Source organism: Pleurodeles waltl, chromosome 2_1 (genome assembly GCF_031143425.1).
Source record: "Pleurodeles waltl isolate 20211129_DDA chromosome 2_1, aPleWal1.hap1.20221129, whole genome shotgun sequence".
Classification (NCBI taxonomy): Eukaryota; Metazoa; Chordata; class Amphibia; order Caudata; family Salamandridae; genus Pleurodeles; species Pleurodeles waltl.
Genome location: NC_090438.1, coordinates 581953718 through 581978175, shown reverse-complemented (window position 1 = coordinate 581978175; position 24458 = coordinate 581953718). Strand labels below are relative to the sequence as shown.

Here is a 24458-nt window from a genome sequence, read left to right as displayed (position 1 = left end):
CACATCCAATTTTTTGAAAGAAAACAGAGGTGATTTTTGCGAAGTGCCTACCTGTAGATTTTGGCCTCTAGCTCAGCTGGCACCTAGGGAAACCTACCAAACCTGTGCATTTCTAAAAACTAGAGACCTAGGGGAATCCAAGATGGGGTGACTTGTGGGGCTCGGACCAGGTTCTGTTACCCAGAATCCTTTGCAAACCTCAAAATCTGGCTAAAAAAACACATGTTCCTCACATTTCTGTGGCAGAAAGTTCTGGAATCTGAGAGGAGCCACAAATCTCCTTCCACCCAGCGTTCCCCCAAGTCTCCCGATAAAAATGATACCTCACTTGTGTGGGTAGGCCTAGCGCCCGCGACAGGAAACGCCCCAAAGCGCAACGTGGACACATCAAATTTTTTCATAGAAAACAGTGCCTACCTGTGGATTTTGGCCTGTAGCTCAGCCGGCACCTGGGGAAACCTAGCAAACCAGCGCATTTTTTAAAACAAGGAACCCAGGGGAATCCAAGATGGGGTGACTTGCGGGGCTCTGACCAGGTTATGTTACCCAGAATCCTTTGCAAACATCAAAATTTGGCCAAAAAAACACTTTTTCCTCTCATTTCGGTGACAGAAAGTTCTGGAATCTGAGAGGAGCCACAAATTTCCTTCCACCCAGCGTTCCCCTAAGTCTCTCGATAAAAATGGTACCTCACTTCTGTGGGTAGGCCTAGCGCCCACGAAAGGAAATGGCCCAAAACACAACGTGGACAGAACATATTTTTTCACAGAAAACAGAGGTGTTTTTTGCAAAGTGCCTACCTGTGGAGTTTGGCCTCTAGCTCAGCCGGCCCCAGGGGGGGGGGCAGAAATGCCCTAAAATAAATTTGACCCCCCCCCCAAACCTCCCCTGCCCGGGAGCGACCCTTGCCTACTGGGTCGCTCCCCCTGCGTGACATTGGCGCCAAAAAACAAATCCCCGGTGCCTAGTGGTTCTTGCCCCCTTGAGGGCAGATTTACCTAAAATTGACCAATCTGCCCCCAAGGGGGGCAGAAATGGTCTAAATACAATTTGCCCCCCAAGGGAGCGACCCTTGCCTGATGGGTCGCTCCCCATCTCTAAAAAAAACAAACAAACAAACAAAAAAATAATAATAATAATTGCCCTGGTGTCTAGAGGTTTCTGCCCCCCCCCCCCCCCCCCAGGGGCAGAAATGGCCTAAAATAAATTCCCCCTGGGAGCGACCCTTGCCTACGGGGTCGCTCCCCCTGCGTGACATTGGCGCCAAAAAACAAATCCCAGGTGCCTAGTGGTTTCTGCTCCCTTGGGGGCAGATGGACCTAAAATCGACCAATCTGCCCCCAAGGGGTGCAGAAATGGTCTAAATACAATTTGCCCCGCAGGGGAGCGACCCTTGCCTGATGGGTCGCTCCCCATCTCTAAAAAAAACCAAACAAACAAAAAAAAATAATAATAATTTGCCCTGGCGCCTAGAGGTTTCTGCCCCCCCCCCCGGGGGCAGAAATGGCCTAAAATAAATTCCCCCTGGGAGCGACCCTTGCCTACGGGGTCGCTACCCCTGCGTGACATTGGCGCCAAAAAACAAATCCCAGGTGCCTAGTGGTTTCTGCCCCCTTGGGGGCAGATTGACCTAAAATCGCCCAATCTGGCCCCAAGGGGGGCAGAAATGGTCTAAATACAATTTGCCCCCCCCAGGGCAGCGACCCTTGCCTGATGGGTCGCTACCCATCTCTAAAAAAAAAAAAAAAAAAAAAAAAATTGGCCCTGGCGCCTAGAGGTTTCTGCCCCCCCCCCCCCCCCCCCGGGTGCAGAAATGGCCTAAAATAAATTTGCCCCCCCCAACCCCCACCCCCCCCCAGGAGCGACCCTTGCCTACGGGGTTGCTCCCCCTGCGTGACAATGGTGCCAAAAAACAAATCCCCAGTGCCTAGTGGTTTCTGCCCCCTTGGGGGCAGATTGACCTAAAATCGGCCAATCTGCCCCCAAGGGGCGCAGAAATGGTCTAAATACAATTGGGGAGCGACCCTCCCCATCTCTAAAAAAAAAAAAAAAAAAACAAACAAAAAAAATATATATATTTGCCCTGGCGCCTAGAGGTTTCTGTCCCCCTCCCCCCGGGCAGAAATGCCCTAAAATAAATTTGCCCCCCAACCACCACCCCTCCACCCGGGAGCGACCCTTGCCTACGGGGTCGCTCCCCCTGCGTGACATTGGCGCCAAAAAACAAATCCCAGGTGCCTAGTGGTTTCTGCCCCCTTGGGGGCAGATGGACCTAAAATCGACCAATCTGCCCCCAAGGGGTGCAGAAATGGTCTAAATACAATTTGCCCCCCAGGGGAGCGACCCTTGCCTGATGGGTCGCTCCCCATCTCTAAAAAAACCAAACAAACAAAAAAAAATAATAATAATTTGCCCTGGCGCCTAGAGGTTTCTGCCCCTCCCCCCCTGGGGGCAGAAATGGCCTAAAATAAATTCCCCCCGGGAGCGACCCTTGCCTACGGGGTCGCTCCCCCTGCGTGACATTGGCGCCAAAAAACAAATCCCAGGTGCCTAGTGGTTTCTGCCCCCTTGGGGGCAGATTGACCTAAAATCGCCCAATCTGGCCCCAAGGGGGGCAGAAATGGTCTAAATACAATTTGCCCCCCCCAGGGCAGCGACCCTTGCCTGATGGGTCGCTACCCATCTCTAAAAAAAACCAAACAAAAAAAAAATTGGGCCTGGCGCCTAGAGGTTTCTGCCCCCCCCCCCCCCCCCCCCCGGGGGCAGAAATGGCCTAAAATAAATTTGCCCCCCCCAACCCCCACCCCCCCCAGGAGCGACCCTTGCCTACGGGGTTGCTCCCCCTGCGTGACAATGGTGCCAAAAAACAAATCCCCAGTGCCTAGTGGTTTCTGCCCCCTTGGGGGCAGATTGACCTAAAATCGGCCAATCTGCCCCCAAGGGGCGCAGAAATGGTCTAAATACAATTGGGGAGCGACCCTCCCCATCTCTAAAAAAAAAAAAAAAAACAAACAAAAAAAAAATATATATTTGCCCTGGCGCCTAGAGGTTTCTGCCCGCCCCCCCCCCCCCCCCCCGGGCAGAAATGCCCTAAAATAAATTTGCCCCCCAACCACCACCCCTCCACCCGGGAGCGACCCTTGCCTACGGGGTCGCTCCCCCTGCGTGACAATGGCGCCAAAAAACAAATCCCCGGTGCCTAGTGGTTTCTGCCGAATCTGCCCCCAGGGGGGCAGAAATGGTCTAAATACAATTTGCCCCCCAGCGGAGCGACCCTTGCCTGATGGGTCGCTCCCCATCTCTAAAAAAAAAAAAAAAAAAAAAAAAAAAAAAAAAACACAAATACAAAATTTGCCCTGGCGCCTAGAGGTTTCTGCCTCCGGGGGGGCAGAAATGGCCTAAAATAAATTTCCCCCCCCCCCAAGGGAGCGACCCTTGCCTAAGGGGTCGCTCCCCTTGCGTGAAATTCACGCAAAGAAAAAACTCCCTGGTGTCTAGTGGTTTGGGCAGATTGGCCTCATCAAAATAGGCCAATCTGCCCCCAAGGGAGGCAGAAATGGCCTAAATATAATTTTCCCCCAAGGGGAGCGACCCTTGCCTAAGGGGTCGCTCCCCACCTAAAAAAATAAAATAAAACATAACAAAAAACAAAAAAAACAAATGCAGATCGGCCTAATAATAGGCCGATTTGCCCCCGGGGGGGCAGAAAAGGCCTTCCCGAAAAAATGCCCCCCCTGGGAGCGACCCTTGCCAAAGGGGTCGCTCCCTTATATCAGTTTCACCAAAAAAAAAAATCCCTGGTGTCTAGTGGGGTTTCAAAAGCCGGATTGCAAGCAATCCGGCTTTTGAGACCCTGGGAGAGACTTCAAAGGGAAGGAAATACATTTCCTTCCCTTTGAAGCCCCTCTGGGCCTCCCCCAGTGATTGAAAGAGAAATGCTTTGCATTTCTCTTTCAATCGCGCTGGAAGCAGAGCTTCCAGCGCAATGGGGGAGGCCCCTGTGCCAAATCAGCGCGCGCTCGCGTGCTGACGTCACAGGGGGGGTGGGTTGGGGGTGGAAGGGGAAGGTCTTCCCCTTCCATCCCCGCCTTTGGGGGGAGGAGGGTGGACGGGGGGGGGGGGCGCGCTAGCGCTCCCCCAAGTTCCCCTGTGCTTTGGACGAGGTGACCTCGTCCAAGGCACAGGGGAACTGTAGCCTTGGACGAGGTCACCTCGTCCAAGGCACAGAAGCGGTTAACAGTGTTGTATTGTGCATGCCATTGTTATATGTTCAGTGTTTTCCAGACCAAGACTACAAAGTCTACAGAAGTGTGCAATGTAACTTCAATCATTTGCACTGCTTGTGGGTACAGTATAATAACATGTTGATTACATTTGATACATTATTTGTGAAACTTATTTTTATTAACGTTTTGAGAAAACAATAACATCATTTGCATTCATATTAAGATTATGCATGGTTTCCATTAATTCAGGAATTTGACAATGAACTGCAATATCGTCATGGAAAGTGCAATGCAAAACATTCAAAAGCATTGAGGTAATGCAGAAAGAACAAGTGTATTCTTAACAACAAGAAAGCAGGGAAGAACAGAATGGTAGGGTGACGATACCAATGGCTGGCTGTACTAGGATAACTGAGGTGTTATGAGCGTGTGTTAAGGAGAAATGGATGATTCAAAGGTAATTACGGGTGAATAGGTACGGGGGAAGGGAATAGGGGCACGACAGATTGTGCCAAGGCGTGTGTTATTAGAAGTGCAGAAAACGGTCGAGGTATCTCAGTGCACAACCAGGGAGTGTAGAATTATGTTCCGAGAGGGGACACTCATTGGGGCAGTGCGTCATCCTTCAGCTCATCTCCAAGAGATGTCTATAAAGCGTCTCAATCATCTGCAATTAGATACTTGCAGATACCTTTGCATTCTTCTTTGTGAAGTGCCTTACTTTTAGATTGGACGCAGTGTAATGTGAACGAGCACCTGGATTCCAATGTGGGAGTTGAGGATACATTCCAGGGGATGCGATTGTGCATTTTGCCAGCAGGAGGCCTATGTCTACAGAGCAGTCAGTGGCGCTACAGTATTTTCACTCCCAGTTCACTGGATTCCCATGTAGGCAGGAGTGGCAATTCCAGTATGGGTTGCTAGAGCCTGGAACGCTTTGCTCCAGGAAGTCGATAAGGATGAACAGTCCCACAATATTAGATTAAATTTGATACATGCTGTGTGCAGTCCAGATTGAAAATAATATTGTCTGTTTCCTTCATATAAAACATTCAGTTATAAAAGCATCCTTGCGATGTTGAAGAGGGGTGTGCAAAGTTGCTAAGTCATTTTTGCTGCAACTTTGTTAAAAAAATATCTAAACTTGATCTTTTTTGTGAACTTCACAAAATTTACGAATTTGGAAAAAATCACAAATTGGCAAGAACAGTCAAGTAGGTGTAAGGTTCCTGAGGGAGGAAACCTGGACAAAAGGAACCACTTTGAAGCAGATTTCTTCTGACAAAAATGATTTTTTTAACATATGCAGAACATTTCTCCTGCCTGAAATCACTAAAATCTGCCATCTAAGTGACAGGTGAAGTGGCCAACTTCATCCATCTTGAAGCAATTTGTTTGAAACATCACCCACCTGTGATCTGATTTTTACCTCCCCTACAAATGCCATGCAGCATTCATCGCTTGAACATTTTCTCAAATTCATACACCTGAAGTGTCTCTTAGACATGGTAGTTGCATAAACTTTGCCCAACTGGAGGTGGAAAAGAACCTCTTGAGTACTATTAATAACTTGTAGTTAATGTAACGCAGACACTACCTAGGATTTATCTTTGTTATCTTGCATAGCAGAAACCTCTTGTGCATTGCATCTGCTTGATAATCTCTCATTAAGGGAACTAATGATAAACTGCTATAAATTGTTAAACGTCATCATACGCTTAGTATTTAGTTAACCCTGGCCTTCAGTTGCCAACATTTCAATCAGTCTTGCTACCCAGATATTGATGATTGTTAATTCGTTTGTTTGATTTAATTACCATTTTTCTTCTAAGATAATTTAAAACGTCATATACCAAAAACATTTATTCCTATATTATCTTATTATAGGCCTCTGTGGCAGTTCGCAAAAGTGGATATTCTTCTGCTCAAAATGTAATTGACACTGTACCTTAAGGAACCTAATCTCAGTAAATTTAACTTTAAGAGAAAGCTCTATATCAAATCCAGTTTGTCATGAAGGTCTGAGTTGCAGTATTTAAATAAGAGAATCCCAGCACACAGCCAAATTCAAGGCCATTTTGTGGCAGTAGCACTGAATGATGTAAGAATGCTGAGCATGGTGTATTTATATTGTATACAAACATTTATGCAAGTTCTTAAATCTGCAACTTAATAGTGTTATTTTTAGTTCTGTTGCTGGCTGTTGTAATCTTTCCAGAAAATGTACAGTTCTGGCTTAAGGAGTTGGTATGACATTTTGTAAATGTTGCTTTGCCTTTGTCAGAGTAGTGAAAGTGTCATGCTTGAAATGTGGAGTTTATTGCAACATTAACTTTAGCCATTTTCTTCCTATCATTCCTGCCTTATGTTAATCATCTGTGTCCATGGTTGTGTGACATAATACTGTCAACAAATATTTGCAGTGACAAAAATATTGCCAAAAACATATCAGACATATGTAGCATGGTATGACAAATAAAATAAAAATTATTTAAAAAAAGTAAAGTATTTTCAATTAAAACAGCTTCCCTATGAACAGCCTAAAAACAAGCACTGACAAACAATTAAAATTAATACAAAGTATTAAAAAATACTAAATGGTTACATTAAAAATAAATATAAATTTAAAAATGTACATATTACTTCCACCATAATCCCATACAAACCCAACAATCTGTTATTAAATTAACAATTTCTAATTCAATTGAAAAATATGATATTTAATATAAAAATGTACTAAAAATACGAAAACGAAATAAACCCAAATATTACAATACTAATAACTTATAATACTAAAATGTATCAAACTAATTACAAACAATATTATATACATTTATATTAAAAAAAATATACATTTTGTTTTAAAACAAAACATGTTGAAACATAAAAATACGATATTCTTATCTTTAGTCTGTCACAAAATATATTTGACATCACAATATGTTTGACGCAATATTTTGATGGAGTACCATCAAAATATCCTAGAGTTTGGCACTTTTATCACAATGTTAGAGCTGTGCAGATAGCTCTCTATGTTCCTTGTTCACTAAGGCTCTACTGCCATTTAGTCACACCGTATAATGCAAAACGCTGAAGGATGTTTTCATGTGGGATCATGTGAACTCGCAATTGTAAGGTTTCTGACTAGAAGAGTATATTTAGAAGTGTGTAAAACATATTGTTGTTGAATGGTTGGTAAAATATCTATCCAGGTGTTGAGTCCTTATAAGGAAAGATCTTTGGCTTCTTAATTTCACAATAACTTTATAGTCATTTCCGATTTTGAGACATTGGGCACTAATTCAGACTGTGGTATATATTTAAATTGTAAAGCCATCTTTTCAAATGTTTAGAACTGCTACATTATGTGGGTGGATGGTAACTACATGTAGGCTTAAATCTTTCTCTGTATACAAATATAAATGATAAACCTGTGGTTTGACTTCACGTTAGGGGAGCCGTGTTTTTCACTGTATTAAACTGGTCACCAGTCTAATGCTGAATTTTCTTCATTTTAATCAATGTAAGATCATTTGTAGACCGTTTATAATGAAGCACAATCATTCTGACATTATCCTACAATACCTATGTAATGTTGGGTTCATCAAATTTCAGACTGCATGGATCTTAAAGTGATAATGGTAACATTTGTGGATAGAGTTGGGCAAAAGGTGCAGGTGGGTTGGAAATGAATTGACACTCAACCTGGGCAGAATGGTAGTAGCAGTGATATGGATGTAGTTGAATCTATCGTCAAAATGGTCCTACAGTTGTATTCATGGTAAGCTGTGTGAATGCTCTTATAGACTATGAAAATGTTTCAGTAGATTGTGATAAAGAACAGAGACTGGTAAGAGCTGCAGTCACTAAGTGATTTTTATCTGTTGTTGTAATTCATCTTATCTGGTCTTCTTCGTTTCTAGTTATATCAACTCAAAGACACCTATTATGCTATTGAAATCGACCCCAACCTTACCATTGCAGAAAAGTATCCTTACATAGTTGAATGGTAAGTGCTTTGATTTATATACCATATTGAAATTCTGATTGTGGTTCTTTACATTAAAGATCCAAAGTTCCATAATTGAAACATTAAAGCTCAAACATGTGCCATTTAGGAAACACTGCAATTATCCAAATGAGTTACTTATTTCCTACATAATATGGTCCCCATAAATCATCCTTTATTTTGAGACTGCTTAGTTATTGGGGTTCTTTTCTTAGGCACACATACGGTAAACTTTAGATGTGCCTTAATTAAAATGTGTTTGTATGATACATGCTAGAAGTTAAAATAATAGTATACCGTAGTATTCTTCAAAGGGTAACGAGAACTACATTCCCTTTCTACCTAAATATGCGACCTACTTGGCTATCACCTCTAAAATATGAATCCAGACATTAATAACCAAGCATACTGTACACCCACATGCAAATAGTTGTTTTTCATCCTACGCGATGAGTGTGCCACCGGTTTATAAATACTCCTGTAGGAGCCTTTCAACTCCTAGACCAAACCATTTTGGACAAATCTGGAAGGTCTGTCTGATATTTGGTAGTTATTTAATGTATTTCAACCCATGTATAGGAGCATTGCTGTAGAATGTTATACTCTTGATAGCACAAAAACTGGCTACAAAAAAGCTTCCTTGTCACGCTGAAGGTTCTCATTTTCAGCTAGTACTTGTGGGCTCTAGCAGCATCTCATATGTACAGAACGTTCCACATTGGTTTGGAAGGTTAAAATCCATGAATGTTTGAAACTACAGAAACAAAAAAATAATAGATTCACTACTAAGAATAACATCCCTATGTAACATCAATGCTCAAATATCTTAGATCGCATTTATGGAAAGCCTCATTTACCACCTCCATTGGTTTTGAGCCTCCAAAAATGCGCAGTTTGTCCTACTGAGGATCAATTTCAGAAGAACTTCAAATAAACCACATAAAAAAATATGTTATAGGTATCTCTCTTTAATCGAACAGGCTTACTTAGTTAAAGAGTAGGTCAGCTCTGATGTAAGACAGGAAAAAAATGTACTATTGCTGATATCTAAATAGTCTACGGCACCTCCTGAACTCTTCAAACACAGGACCTCTTCCAACAACAAAGGCAAGTTATTATTAGAAAATTAGCTGGAGAAGACCAGCAGCAGCTGCCTGTTATTATCATGTACCTACATCACCCCTAGCACAGAACACCACGCCATGCTGCTCAGTATCGCCACATGATAGTGTCTTGTTTTTCGCTGTCAAAATCGAAATCTAATGTGGTATTTTATGCAAATGGTTTGGGCTTTGAGGGACATTATCTTGGGTCCTGTGCTAAGTGATCTCTGACCTGAAGAGACGTCTAGTCACACTTACCTTAGAATATTTCCCAGGCATCAGACTGGATCCAGAAAGTTTCAAGCAGTATCCCTGTGAGCCTGTAGACTGGTTCATTCAGCTCTGCATCAGCATCATTGGTGCACCCATGTCAATCGTGACGTGTGCTGTGCCTATAGAGGCCCCACCCCGCGGATGTCAGTTGTTTTCTTTCTGTGGCAGTCATCCAAGAGCTAGCCCTCAGTCAATTCTGACTGGCTTTTTCTCAACCTTTGACCAACACTTTTTTGAGAATTTCTTCTCCAGGTGTGAAAGGGATGTTAATTAGGAAACCTACAGGTTTCAGGCCATGTGGTGCCTGTGACAAGGTCATGTGTCTCCTTGCAATCCAAGTGGTCATGTAAGTCCCACAGAAAGGGGAGGTCTTCTGCTTCAATGCTTTACTTCATTCCCAACTCCAGCAGGAAGCCGGACGGGTGTCGTCCAGCTCCAATCGGGACCATGCCCTCAGAGTTGGAAACAGTGCCCTTTTTATTTGACAGGCCTGGAGAGGGAGATGTTTGAAAACGGTCTGAGGACTCCTATGGATACTAGCATATCAGAGAGGACGCAGAGGACAATTGGTATGAGGCACCTCAGTGGACTATGGCTTGCTGTCCACCTACCATGGCTACGGAGACAGATGCCTCATTTGCAGTGGTGGTGTGAAGGGTGGCGAAGGTCTTGGGCCTTCAGTGGCTCTCTGTGGCAGTCAAGACAAATATCTTGACAAAGGTGGTTCAACCGGGAGTTGACCCCTCCAAACCTTAGTAGCATTTAATAAAGTCCTTACTGATGTCCATCTCGGGCCCGGTCCTAACCATGTACTGGGGCTCCTGTGCACAGGGCAGTTGCCCACCACCATCACCCCATTCCTGGGGAATCTACTTTCCTCACCCAGCACCCCACCCCAGAGATCTTGGTAGTCCAAGCCTCCACTTCCTGAGTCAGCCCTGGCTCATTCTCTGCTACTCCACTGAATAGGGAATCCCGGAGACTGGATACCTTTGGTAACAGGAGGTTCTCTTCTGCAAGCAGGCGGTCTATGAACACTGTGTGCCTCTGAGCCAATACAACCATAAGAATCGGGAACACAGTTGTTCAAGTGCTGCCCATGGTCTTGGAGGAGGCCAGAGCCACACTGTTGCAAGTAATTGCAGACAGCAGAGACTCTGAGAACTTCATCATCAGATGTGGACTGGATATGACTTACTCACTAGGCAGAACGATTTCATCATCATTGGCCCTTAGACGCTATGCCTGGTTGAGAGCCACTGGCTCTTTATTGGAGGTCCAAGCTTCGCTAATGGATATGCCCTTTGATTGCTCTCTCCCTTTTGGTGACAAGGCGGACTCAGCACTCAAGTGCTTTAAAGGTAGCAGAGCTAAAGCCAGGTTCTTGACATATTCATGGCCCCTCGCCAACCCTGGTCCGCCTTCCGCCCCTTTTGTGGCTAGAGAAGGGTCTCACAGCCATGTTCATTCCCACCTAGCCACCACAGCCAACAGGCTTCCCACCTTTTGACAGCCGATTACATGGTTCCCACAGACCAAGTGTGGCCACTAGTCAGAGGTCGGCCCAGCCACCCCCTCAAATCCACTGAGCAGCCAGAGCCTCCAAGTCGCTTTAATGTGCCCTTATAACAGCAATAGCACTCAGCGGTGGGCTGGATACGCTATCACCTGCACCACTAGCAATCAATAAAATTCAACAAATGGCTTTCACAGATAGTCCAAAGAGGCTACTCCATCCCGCTTACAATCGGGTGACAAAAGACCAGCTCTCCTTGCTCTATCAGGAAGTGTTGGCTTCACAACTTCTTCCTGAAAAAGGAGAAGTTCAAAAAGCTGAAGTCCAGTCTGCCCTGGAGATTGGATAGTACCAGTGGACTTGCAGGATGGATACTTCAACATTCCCATTCTGCCTGCCCACAGTTGCTACCTGGTGTTCAACGTGGTCCAAGACACTTCCAGGTTGCCGTGCTCCATTTTGCCTCAATAGCACCCCACAGGTGCTCACGAAAGTGATGATGGTGGTTACAGCACATCTGCGGAGATCAGGGGTTCCAGTCTTCCCCTAACAGACGGTTGGCTGTTAAAGGCGGGTTCGCCCCAGACAGTCATCTCCCATCTCCAGATTACGGTGGACCTCTTGCAATCGCTGTGGTTCACTATAAACATGCCAATGTCACACCTGACTCCCTCTCAGAAGTCCCCATTCATCAGGGACATTCTGGACACATACCTATTTCAGACCTATCCCCTCCAACATGTGAGTCCAAACTATTCGAGCTAAGATATCGATGTTTCAGCCTCTGTAATGGATTTTGGTGAGACTGACTCTAAGGCAATTGGGCCTCATTTGTTTCCAAGTAACTCTTGATTGTTTTTCATTATTCAATCAAATGTCAACAGGTGTGTACATTAAAGCAATATCATATTATGAAAGTACAGTTCTACTATGCATTGATGGGCCCTCCACAATAAGACCTGAAGAAGCAGGATAAATGTGTATAAAACCAGTCTGCATCAGTGCACATGTAATATGCAAGCAATTACAAGTACCAGGGCCTATAGGGAAACATTTGACTGTACATCATTAGTTACCCGTTCCCACTGCCATCAGTCATTGGAGGCTGTGCCGTGACTACTAGCAGTAGTCACTAGGTAAAGCTATATTCATGAAATTATAACCATGTAATTGAAAAACAAAAGCAGAAACCAAAGGGAGGATCTGTGAGGAGGGGATGCCCCCCGAGGATCCAGGCACCGATATCGCAGTGCTCCGTGGTCCCTGTGTGGGGAAAGAGGGGGAGAGTTAATAACCACCAAGTCCTATAACACACATTGGAGGGCTGGGGAGGAGGGCGAGAACAACATAATGTGGGGAGGTACCAATTTATTCTCAGCATCACTGACCATTTGTGGTGTGAGTGGGCCCCATCTACAGTGAAGGAGGACATCTGTCAGTTTTGGCTGACAATTTGACCATGTATGTGTCCAGGCAGTGAGAGTATGCAACCCCTCCTGCCTCCACCCCCGCTGTATAGGCACACCACTTTCTCTGCAGATGGCCTCTTAAGATGGTCTGTCAACCAGAGTGACAATGATGGTGCCTCGGGACTTCTGCGATATGGCTATTTGGCTTTTTAGGAGGTCCAACGCCAAATCCATAAAGCAAACAGCAGACTTGTTCTTTCAGGTCCGGGCTCTCATACCCAGCAGACAGTGAAGCAGGTTGCATAACAAGAGACAGTCTATCACCCTGAATGGCTACACTTCAGCAGCGAGCGATCATTGTGCAGTCTCAGACTATATAATAGAAGTCGGCCTCCTTAGAGGGGATAGCCCGAGCACATAACAAGAAAGTTAAATTGTGTGTATTTCAAGCGGGAGTTCAGAGAGACTGTTGTACCTGTCCCAGGGCCTGACTCCATTGTTCCCTCAATTACCGGCCTGTGGAGTGACCCCATTTGTCCCACAGTCCCTCAAGTGTACTTATACGAGGTTCTAACTGTCCGCCATACAACAGTGTGATTGCATGCCTACCTAAGCCTAAGGGGCCTCAGATGTAGATGGTTCTGCTCTGTCCAACCCCCGTGGCATAGACTGCAGCTACCAAGATATAAGTTAGGAATTGGCCCTTGTGGAGCCCATACTGATCCCGGATGTCCTTGTGTTCATAAAGATCCCCCAGTGTGATGACTCCTGCCTCGGTCCATGTTGCTGCATCTTAGAGGCAGTAGGGCCTTATGGCCTCCTGCAGCCTTCTTGTGACACATGCCAGTTGGTATATAAAGTCCCAGTAGACACAGCATCAGGGAAATCTCTCCAACATGGCCCAGATCTCGGAGGGAACTGCAAAAGACCTGCAGTGGAGGCTGACGAGCCACGATTGTCAGCTGCAGACCTCTTCCCCAGCAACAGTTGACTGTAGTGACAGATGCATTGCTCAGGTGGCTCTCTGGGTGAGGTGGAGATCAGAGGACTGGCCTTTGGTGGAATCCAGACTCCACTTTAACTTGTTGGAGCTTTGGGTGATTCAATTGGCAATAAAGGCCTTTTGAGATGGGGTCATGGGCCATTTGTCAAGAAGCCCTGGAATGTTAGAGTGTTTCCTTGGTGGTTCAACACCAGGCGTGCTCTCTGAAAGCCAAGGTGGACAAACTCCAATGCCTAGTGAATTACGAATGGTGTCTCCATTCGGAGCTGGTGGAAGGTCTCTTTCAAGAGTGAAGAGAACCTTTGTTGGATCTTTTGCCACCACCTTGAACGCGCAACACCAGCACTTCTGTGGCATGGAGTTTCCAAGGCAGCTCTCACTTGGGGATGCTTTTTGTCTCGAGTAAAGTTCCGGCCTCCTGTACACCTTCCTGCCAGGAGTTCTTAAGAAGATCTGTAACGACTCAACCCAAGTCATTCTGGTGGCTCTGGATTGAGTCTGGTATCCCAAGCTATTGAGCAATGCCATCAGTCCTCCAGCCATTCGGGAGACTCTTCTGTCACAGCAGTGCCTTAATGCATGGAGATGAGTGTGAACAGTTGACAGCTTTCGACTCTCCTCCTGAAGTCTGGGATGTTATTCTGCCAGCTGGGCGTTCCTCCAGCAAAATGACATACGTCTGCTGCTGGAACAAATTTGTGGCATTGTGTGCTTCCAGCAACATCGACCCTCTCTCTGAACTCCCTTTTTCAGGCTTTAATAGTTGTTCTATGTTTGGCCCAGCAGGGCTCTGCCCTGGGCACAATTAAGGGCTGTTTATCAGCTATTTCAGCATTTTTGCGGTTGCTGTACCAACCTTCTTTATTCAAGTCACCTGTTGTGACTAGGTTCCTCAAAGGTCTCCAGTATGTTTCATCCCAGGCTATTCATCATGCATCATTGCTACTTAACCCTGGTTCTGACTTTTCTAATGTGCATGCGTTTTGAGCTGCTGCACAACTGCCTCCTCCAGTTTCCAACCATCAAGACAGCTCTCCTAATGTCCATAACATTGGCCAGGAGGGTCAGCGAACTTCAGGCACTGTGTGTACACCTTCCAAATACCACCTTTTACCCAGACAAGCTGGTCCTCTTCCGAAAGTAGTCACAACCTTTCACATAGGCCAAAATTTCACCCTAATTGTTTTCTTCCTCACCTTTCTAAGGAAGAGGAGAGACTACATCTCCTGGACCCAAAAGAGCGTTGTCGTTCTACCCTTATCGTACCAAGGAGTTCCAGGTGGACAATCATCTTTTTATATGATATGTACAAGCAAAGAAGTAGTGTAGAAATGATAAACAGTGCTGTGCATGAAGATCTGCTACGCGTTGGCCAAAAAGCAACTTCTGAGGGCTTGCATGCTCATTCCACCAGATTCAAGCCTGTGACCACTGCGTGAGCTCGTGGAGCCACCGTCCTGAACATCTGTCAGGCAGCTACGTGGACATCTCTTCACAGGTTTACCAAACACTTCTGCCTGGAGAATTGGGTCCATTGTGATGGCCACCTTGCCCGTTCGGTCCTGCAGGACATTTAGCTCTAAACCTGTTTCACAAAGACCTCTCCGGGAAGGCATTGCTTAGGTTTCTATTCTAAGAAATGGAATCTGCGACTTGAAGTCTCTATCAGATGAGCAAGTCACTTACCTTTGGGAACGCCTTATCTGGTAAAGAAGCTATCCAGCCCACAGATTCCTTACCGATCCTCCCCGCTCTGTGAACGGATTACAGTGTGAGGGTCACCCTTCTAAGGACCTTAGAAATGCACACCAGTTTGTCAGTGTTCCCCATGGCAGTGCGTTTATGGCATGAAAAGTTGTGCAAAGAAATTGAAATCAGCGTGCTGGGGTGATGCCTACAAAGGCACCGCAAACATCACTTCTGACGCTGCTGATGCAGAGCTGAATGACAACACCTACTGGTGCACAGGGGTACTGCTTGAAAGTGTTCACTCAAGGCTGACCCCTGGGGAATATTCTAAGGTAAGGAATCTGCAAGGCATTACCGAAGATAAGTAAAATACACTGACTGTACACCTTGGCTCTTAAATCCATGCCTTGAACATTAAGAATGCTATATGAACCACAGATGCAGACTGAATGACTTGGATTGGAAAATATGTATGCATATGCCCTGAAGAGGAAGAAAACTACAAAGCTCATGAAGCTTGGGCTACTCTCTCTGATCCTGTATAGAAGTCATATGTGGGGTAAAACACCCAAAACATACAGTCACTTCTTCACAACAGTTTATTTTATGTGGCTTTCATTTGGCAGTGACTAATCCACTTGTTATCCTACTTGTTTTTCTCTTGCATAGTTTTCTGGGCGTTTTCTTTTTTGGATCTTTTGAAACATATTTCAGTTGCTTTTGGCATTTAAATTCTGGTACAGGTTTTTGTTCCCTTTGATTCTTGGCATTTATTTATTTATGGTTTTATATAGCCATTTAATCTGCTACCTGTATCTGAACTGAGTTGAGAGTGGATAGTGAAGAGTTTGGGTTACATTAAGTAGGTTTGTCATCGGTTTGGAGATTTTTTTCTCAAAGGAGGGTAGGCCTTATTTAATGAAATTTCGAATTCATCCTTTTAGGTAACGGTATTAAAAAAAGGGTGGTGATTGATGCTACTCGTTGCACATCTGAAACAAAGCGCTCGAAAGTATTATATCATCTGTAAAATAATGCACATGGTGCCAACCTGGTACGGAAACCCAACCACCAAGGGTTTTAGAAGTACACAAGAACACAAGTGGAACAACAAGAACCACCTGTGTCACGTGCTGTAGATACAAAATGCAAGGGAACGAGCAAACCAGGGCACCCCAAAAATAGTAATAAGTCCATGAAAGTCAAGTTGCAGGAGATATTTTGATCCTTTGTAATGGGAGAAACAAAGTGGTATTCAAAAGGTATTCATGTCAATAGATAAGAGAAGGGCATATGAGAAAACAGCCAACACGTGTTTCGTCCTCTCGGACTTTTTCAAGGCAAATATGATGAATAATCTAGTACGGTCGTCCGTAATGTTATAGAGAAAGCTAAGTTTCCAAAATTGAAGAAAAGTAGCGTGGAGTGTATCCACAGTGTAAGAAGCAAATAACATGGAGGTCTACAATGGACCAACGTCTGTTATTCACCGTCCAAAGTCAGGAACGGGAACTCCGTAATAATAAGGTCACACGCATGATAACGCTGCCGTGGTAGGTGCACCTGACTTTGGACGGTGAATAACACAGACGTTGGTCCATTGTAGACCTCCATGTTATTGTATATATAGTGCTTGAACACTCTGGTTCCAGTGCGTTATTGGTTAAGAAATAAGTTGTGAGATTGCATGATGAAACAGGTTTCCCTAGTGGAGACTGAAGTCTCCAAGATGATGTGGGTTGAAGAGGAGCATGTCCTTTCTGCAATGAACATGCTTATTTGTTCCACAAATAGAGCATTTTCTCCTGGTGGATTACACTTGATCTTTCACTGGTTTGAACACTGAACATTTGGAAGTGGTCGTCCTCTTACCTGCAATTCCCATTCCTCCTTCTGGAGCTGGTACCTAAACTGCTTGTTTAAGCATTTTCTCTAAGTTGGGGCTTATGTGCCTAATGAATGGCCCAGTAGCTCTGCTTTATCTTTGGGCAGTGCAGCATTGCAACATGGCTAGTTCTGTACTTTGTGCCCAATGTATCCTTTAGGCTTAGAGAAAGGAAGATGTGCTTAGTAAGATACACACATCCCAACCCATGAACATTAACGGAGTGAAGTATGGCAGCATGCCACATTGCACATTTGTTATGGCAGGTCAGTGAACAGCATCACTCCATGCCTGCCTCCAATTCCATTGAGGAACCTGCTTAATTTGACCTGGTTTCCTTCTGTAGTTATTTTCTACTTCCATCTAAATATGTGTTCCAACTGGTTGTTACTAAATCACTTTAAGGTGAGAGTGGGTAATGTATGGAATAGGAATGGGCGGGTTAACAAACTAGTATCCTAAAGATATTTATATCCAGAATTAACAAAGAAGACGTTAGCAGCACAAAGCATGGTCAGTGTTCCACCAAAGAACTGTTTATTTATTGCTTTTAAATTGTAGAACTTTAGGGTTTTAAATATTGTTGCAAAGCTTTGTTGATTTTTGTCATTTTGCTTCAGGTATGTAAAGTCTCACACACTACTCATCGAGCAACGTTTACGGAAGGACAAACTTGCAGAAATGGTTAGAGAATCGGATGCTATGCTCAAGTAAGTTTTTTGTTTGTGTATTTTATAAAAGCCCACGGCCTTTTTGCTTGTCAAACAGTGTATTTATTTAAATATTTTAAGTTTTGAAACATAAAAAACATATAGACAAGGTATGATTAGCAAGGGCACATACATTCGTTTTGTGAGCACAGTGAAGCATTCTGCTTCAAACAGTGGTGTTTACACAGCCTGAAAAAATTATTTTGGCTTCTTTCCAGTTTTTTGTTGTATTATTAATATTAAGATGTATTTGTAAAGCACAAGACTACCAACGGTGGGTTGCTCAGCGCTATGTTACCATACGAAACAAGGACACAGTACAAGGTTATAACAGCTGTGTTTCCAACTCCCTCTGAAAGAGAGTGAGGGAGCGCAGACAGTAAGGGTCTCATTATGACCCTGGCAGTCACCAGACCGCCAGGGTCACGGTTGAGATCGGACCGCCGCCAAAGTGGCGGTCCGACTGCGACATTACGACTGTGGTGGAGCCGCCATGGTTGGACCACTGGTACTGCTAGGTTGCCACGAGGCAACAGTCTGGTGGTCTCGGCGGTTGTAATCCCTGGGGATTACAAGTCCCCTTTCTGCCAGCCTTTGCATGGCAGTAGCCCCACCATGCAAAGGCCGACGGAAAGGGGGTGCCGGGGGGCCCCATGGAAGCCCCTGCAGTGCCCATGCACTTGGCATGGGCACTGCAGGGGCCCCATGGACAGCCCCGTCGCGCTTTACACTGCCCGAATTACAGGCAATGGAAAGCGCAACAGGTGCTGCTGCCCCTGCTGCACTGCAACATTAGCGCCACCTCGATTACGAGCTGAGGTCAATGTTAAGGCCAGGTTCACCGCAGGGCTGGTGGGCGGTGAACTCCTAATAGGGCCAGAGGTGTTCTGTCCGCACAGGCGGCCTGATGGCGGTACGAGTTTGGGGGAGGTGGCCTTTGCCGCCCGCCAAACTCATAATGAGGGCCTAAGTTTAGGCAGTAAGGAGTTCCAGATCTTTGGGCCTAAATATTAGAAAGCCTGGCCGCCGTGCTGAACTTCCCTGATTTGGGGAATAATAGCCAGGTCAAGGTTACCTGACCGCAAAGCTCTGTTGGGTATATAAGGTGACCCCAGAGAGTTCAAATAACTGGGACCTGAGTTAGAAAGACACTTATAAACATAATAAAATGCTTTAAATTGAACTCTGCGTCCAGTTGGGAACTAGTGTAGTTCCCAAAGCAAATTGATTGTAGAATGGAATTTTGGGGGGAGGTAGCAGCAATCTTGTTGCCGTGTTTTGAACAATCCGAAGACCTCTTATCAGGCTTTTTTTGACTCCCAGATAAAGGTTGTTTCCATTGACCAATCTGGGACTGACTATAGCTTAGATTACGGTTCTTTGTGCAGAAAAAGGGAGACATCTCACCATTTTCTTAAGCCATCTTAAAATACCAAAGCATGTAGCTGCGACCTTAGTAATTTGATGACTCATGGGCAGGTTTTAATCGAGCCATACTCCCACATTATTCACTACGGGCAGAGAGGTAGGGACTGCATCCATATCGTAGGCCACAGATGAGGGCCCTACAGGTGGAAATAATTGCCCAACAGTAACACCTCAGTCTTCTCTCGGTTTAACTTGAGAAAATTGGAGTTCATCCAACTTCAAACTTGCACAAGGCAGCTGTTCAAAGCCTCACCGCTGTGATGCTAGAGATACAATAATTTATGTGTCGCCAGCTTATGAGAAAAGTGTATGACCACAGTTCTCCACGATGTCTGCCAGTGGTCTTTTATACAAGTTAAACAGATTTGGGCTGAGAGTGGAACTTTAAGGTCCCCCCTGAGGTAACGGATGTGGCTTCGAATAATGCTGATAAGAGTGAAATGGAAAAACACGGTCTTCGAGGAAAGAAATACACCAAGATGGTGTCAAATTTTTTATCCCCAACGCCTCTAATCTTTGCAGAAGGATTGTGTGATTAAGCACATCAAAGGCAGCAATGAGATCCAAAAGGAGCAGTGCTGCCGTGCCTCCATTGTCAAGCTGCTGCCAAAGATGATCAGTCACTGGCAGCCTCCGTGCTGTAAGCACATTTTTTTCTTTGTAACTTGTAAGCTGTTTGTTAACGTGCCTTTCCAATACTTTAGAAAGGATGTACAAAAGAGATATTGGCCTATAATTAGACCAGATGGCAGGATCCAGATTAAGCTTGTTTAATAGAGTCCTGACTGTAGGAAGTTGGCTCTGTTTGTACTATTTCAAAGTAAGAAATAGCATCCACAGAGTCCAAGGGTTCCCCTTAGAGGTAAGTTAGTGGCAAAAAAATATAATTCTAATGCTCTATTTTGTGGTAGTGTGGTCGAGTAGTAGGCTTATCAAAGGAGTGGTGTTAAGCATTTGTTGTACACACACAGGCAATAAATGAGGAACACACACTCAGAGACAATTCCAGGCCAATAGGTTTTTGTATAGAAAAATATATTTTCTTAATTTATTTTAAGAACCACAGGATCAAGATTTACAAGTAATACTTCAAATGAAAGGTATTTCAGGTAGGTACTTTAGGAACTTTGAATTAGCTAAATAGCATATACAATTTTCACATAAATTACATATAGCTATTTTAAAACTAGAGACAGTGCAATTTTCAACAGTTCTTGGGGGAGGTAAGTGTTTGTTAGTTTTTGCAGGTAAGTAAACCACCTAAGGGCTTCAAGTTTGGGTCCAAGGTAGCCCACCGTTGGGGGTTCAGAGCAACCCCAAAGTTACCACACCAGCAGCTCAGGGCCGGTCAGGTGCAGAGGTCAAAGTGGTGCCCAAAACGCATAGGCTTCAATGGAGCAGGGGGTGCCCCGGTTCCAGTCTGCCAGCAGGTAAGTACCCGCGTCTTCGGAGGGCAGACCAGGGGGGTTTTGTAGGGCACCGGGGGGGACACAAGTCCACACAGAAAGTACACCCTCAGCAGCACGGGGGCGGCCGGGTGCAGTGTGCAAACAAGCGTTGGGTTCTCAATAGAAATCAATGGGAGACCAAGGGGTCTCTTCAGCGATGCAGGCAAGGGGGGGGGCTCCTCGGGGTAGCCACCACCTGGGCAAGGGAGAGGGCCACCTGGGGGTCGCTCCTGCACTGGAGGTCGGATCCTTCAGGTCCTGGGGGCTGCGGATGCAGTGCCTTTACCAGGTGTCGGGTCTTTGAAGCAGGCAGTCGCGGTCAGGGGGAGCCTCGGGATTCCTTCTGCAGGCGTCGCTGTGGGGGCTCATGGGGGTCAACTCTGGCTACTCACGGTCTCGCAGTCGCCGGGGAGTCCTCCCTGAAGTGATTGTCCTCCACAAGTCGAGCCGGGGGCGTCGGGTGCAGAGTGCCAAGTCTCACGCTTCCGGCGGGAAACGTGTGTTGTTTCAAAGTTGCTTCTTTGTTGCAAAGTTGCAGTCTTTGGTGAACAGAGCCGCTGTCCTCTGGAGTTCTTGGTCCTTCTAGATGCAGGGCAGTCCTCTAAGGCTTCAGAGGTTGCTGGTCCCTGTGGAAAGCGTCGCTGGAGCAGTGTCTTTAGAAGTGGGGAGACAGGCCGGTAGAGCTGGGGCCAAGGCAGTTGGGGTCTCCGTCTTCTCTGCAGGGTTTTTCAGCTCAGCAGTCCTCTTCTTCTTAGGTTGTAGGAATCTGAGTTCCTAGGTTCTGGGGAGCCCTTAAATACTAAATTTAAGGGTGTGTTTAGGTCTGGAGGTTAGTAGCCAATGGCTACTAGCCCTGAGGGTGGCTGCACCCTCTTTGTGCCTCCTCCCTAAGTGGAGGGGGGCACATCCCTAATCCTATTGGGGGAATCCTCCATCTGCAAGATGGAGGATTTCTAAAACTTAGTCACCTCAGCTCAGAACACCTTAGGGGCTGTCCTGAATGGCCAGTGACTCCTCCTTGTTTTTCTCATTATCTCCTCCGGCCCTGCCGCCAAAAGTGGGGCCGTGACCGGAGGAGGCGGGCAACTCCACTAGCTGGAGTGCCCTGGGGTGCTGTAACAAAGGGGGTGAGCCTTTGAGGCTCGCCGCCAGGTGTTACAGTTCCTGCAGGGGGAGGTGTGAAGCACCTCCACCCAGTACAGGCTTTGTTACTAGCCACAGAGTGACAAAGGCACTCTCTCCATTTGGCCAGCAACATGTCTGGTGTGTGGCAGGCTGCTAAAACTAGTCAGCCTACACGGATAGTCGGTTAAGGTTTCAGGGGGCACCTCTAAGGTGGCCTCTGGGGTGTATGTTACAATAAAATGTACACTGGCATCAGTGTGCATTTATTGTGCTGAGAAGTTTGATACCAAACTTCCCAGTTTTCAGTGTAGCCATTATGGTGTTGTGGAGTTCGTGCATGACAGACTCCCAGACCATATACTCTTATATATAAGACACTTACAATGTCTAAGGTTTTGCTTAGACACTGTAGGGGCATAGTGCTCATGCACTTATGCCCTCACCTATGGTATAGTGCACCCTGCCTTAGGGCTGTAAGGCCTGCTAGAGGGGTGACTTACCTATACCTGTAGGCAGTGTGAGGTTGGCATGGCACCCTGAGGGGAGTGCCATGTCGACTTAGTCGTTTTGTCCTCACTAGCACACACAAGCTGGCAAGCAGTGTGTCTTTGCTGAGGGAGGGGTCCCAAGGGTGGCATAAGACATGCTGCAGCCCGTAGAGACCTTCCCTGGCATCAGGGCACTTGGTACCAGGGGTACCAGTTACAAGGGACTTACCTGGATGCCAGGGTGTGCCAATTGTGGAAACAAAAGTACAGGTTAGGGAAAGAACACTGGTGCTGGGGCCTGGTTAGCAGGCCTCAGCACACTTTCAAATCAAAACTTAGCATCAGCAAAGGCAAAAAGTCAGAGGGTAAATTTCCTTACACAAACACCCCCCCCCCCCCCCCCCCCCCAAACGAAAGAGGATGAGACTAACCTTTCCCAAGAGAGTCTTCATTTTCTAAGTGGAAGAACCTGGAAAGGCCATCTACATTGGCATGGGCAGTCCCAGGTCTGTGTTCCACTATAAAGTCCATTCCCTGTAGGGAGATGGACCACCTCAACAGTTTTGGATTTTCACCTTTCATTTGCATCAGCCATCTGAGAGGTCTGTGGTCAGTTTGAACTACAAAGTGAATACCAAAGATGTATGGTCTCAGCTTCTTCAGGGACCAAACCACAGCAAAGGCCTCCCTCTCAATGGCACTCCAACGCTGCTCCCTGGGGAGTAACCTCCTGCTAATGAAAGCAACAGGCTGGTCAAGGCCATCATCATTTGTTTGGGACAAAACTGCCCCTATCCCATGTTCAGAGGCATCGGTCTGCACAATGAACTGCTTGGAGTAATCTGGAGCTTTGAGAACTGGTGCTGTGCACATTGCTTGTTTCAGGGTGTCAAAGGCCTCTTGGCATTCTACAGTCCAGTTTACTTTCTTGGGCATTTTCTTGGAGGTAAGTTCTGTGAGGGCTGTCACTATGGATCCTTATCCCTTCACAAACCACCTGTAGTACCCAGTCAAGCCAAGGAATGCCCTGACTTCAGTCTGGGTTTTTGGAGCTGCCCAGTCCAGAATAGTCTGGATCTTAGGCTGGAGTGGCTGAACTTGGCCTCCACCTACAAGGTGTCCCAAGTAAACCACAGTTCCCTTCCCTATCTGGCATTTGGATGCCTTGATAGAGAGGCCTGCTGATTGCAGAGCCTTCAAAACCTTCTTTAGGTGGACCAGGTGATCCTGCCAGCTGGAGCTAAAGACAGCAATATTGTCAAGATAAGCTGCACTAAAGGACTCCAAGCCAGCAAGGACTTGATTCACCAACCTTTGGAAGGTGGCAGGGGCATTCTTTAAACCAAAGGGCATAACAGTAAACTGATAATGCCCATCAGGTGTGAAGAATGCTGTCTTTTCTTTTGCTCCTGGTGCCATTTTGATTTGCCAGTACCCTGCTGTCAAGTCAAAGGTACTTGAGTATTTGGCAGCACCTAGTTTGTCAATCAGTTCATCTGCCCTTGGAATGGGATGGGCATCTGTCTTGGTGACAGAATTAAGTCCTCTGTAGTCCACGCAAAACCTCATCTCTCTCTTTCCATCTTTGGTGTGAGGTTTGGGGACTAAGACCACTGGGCTAGCCCAGGGGCTGTCAGAGTGCTCAATGACTCCCAATTCCAGCATCTTGTGGACTTCCACCTTGATGCTTTCCTTAACTTGGTCAGACTGTCTGAAAATTGTGTTTTTGACAGGCATGCTGTCTCCTGTGTCCACATCATGGGTACACTGGTGTGTCTGACCAGGGGTTAGGGAAAAGAGCTCAGCAAACTGTTCCAGGACCTTCCTACAATCAGATTGCTGTTGGCCAGAGAGGGTGTCTGAATAGATCACTCCATCAACTGAGCCATCTTTAGGGTCTGTGGAGAGGAGATCAGGGAGAGGTTCACTCTCAGCTTCCTGGTCCTCATCTGTTACCATCAAGAGATTCACATCTGCCCTGTCATGGAAGAGCTTGAGGCGGTTCACATGGATCACCCATTTGGGGGTCCTGCTAGTGCCTAGGTCAACCAGGTAGGTGACCTGACTCTTCTTCTCTAGCACTGGGTAAGGGCCACTCCATCTGTCCTGAAGTGCCCTGGGAGCCACAGGCTCCAAAACCCAGACT

The 24458-nt window shown here is 46.0% G+C and overlaps 1 protein-coding gene across 6 annotated transcripts in view; it reads left to right on the top strand.

The window, feature by feature from the left end:
- Positions 1–24458, top strand: part of NT5C3A (5'-nucleotidase, cytosolic IIIA) — a 286713-nt gene that overhangs the window by 208015 nt on the left and 54240 nt on the right. For all 6 annotated transcript variants that reach the window (XM_069215464.1, XM_069215479.1, XM_069215482.1 and 3 more), the window contains 2 exons: positions 8150–8235; positions 17734–17823. In XM_069215464.1, coding sequence (XP_069071565.1) covers positions 8150–8235; positions 17734–17823 — 176 coding nt within the window. The remainder of the gene's footprint in view (positions 1–8149; positions 8236–17733; positions 17824–24458) is intronic.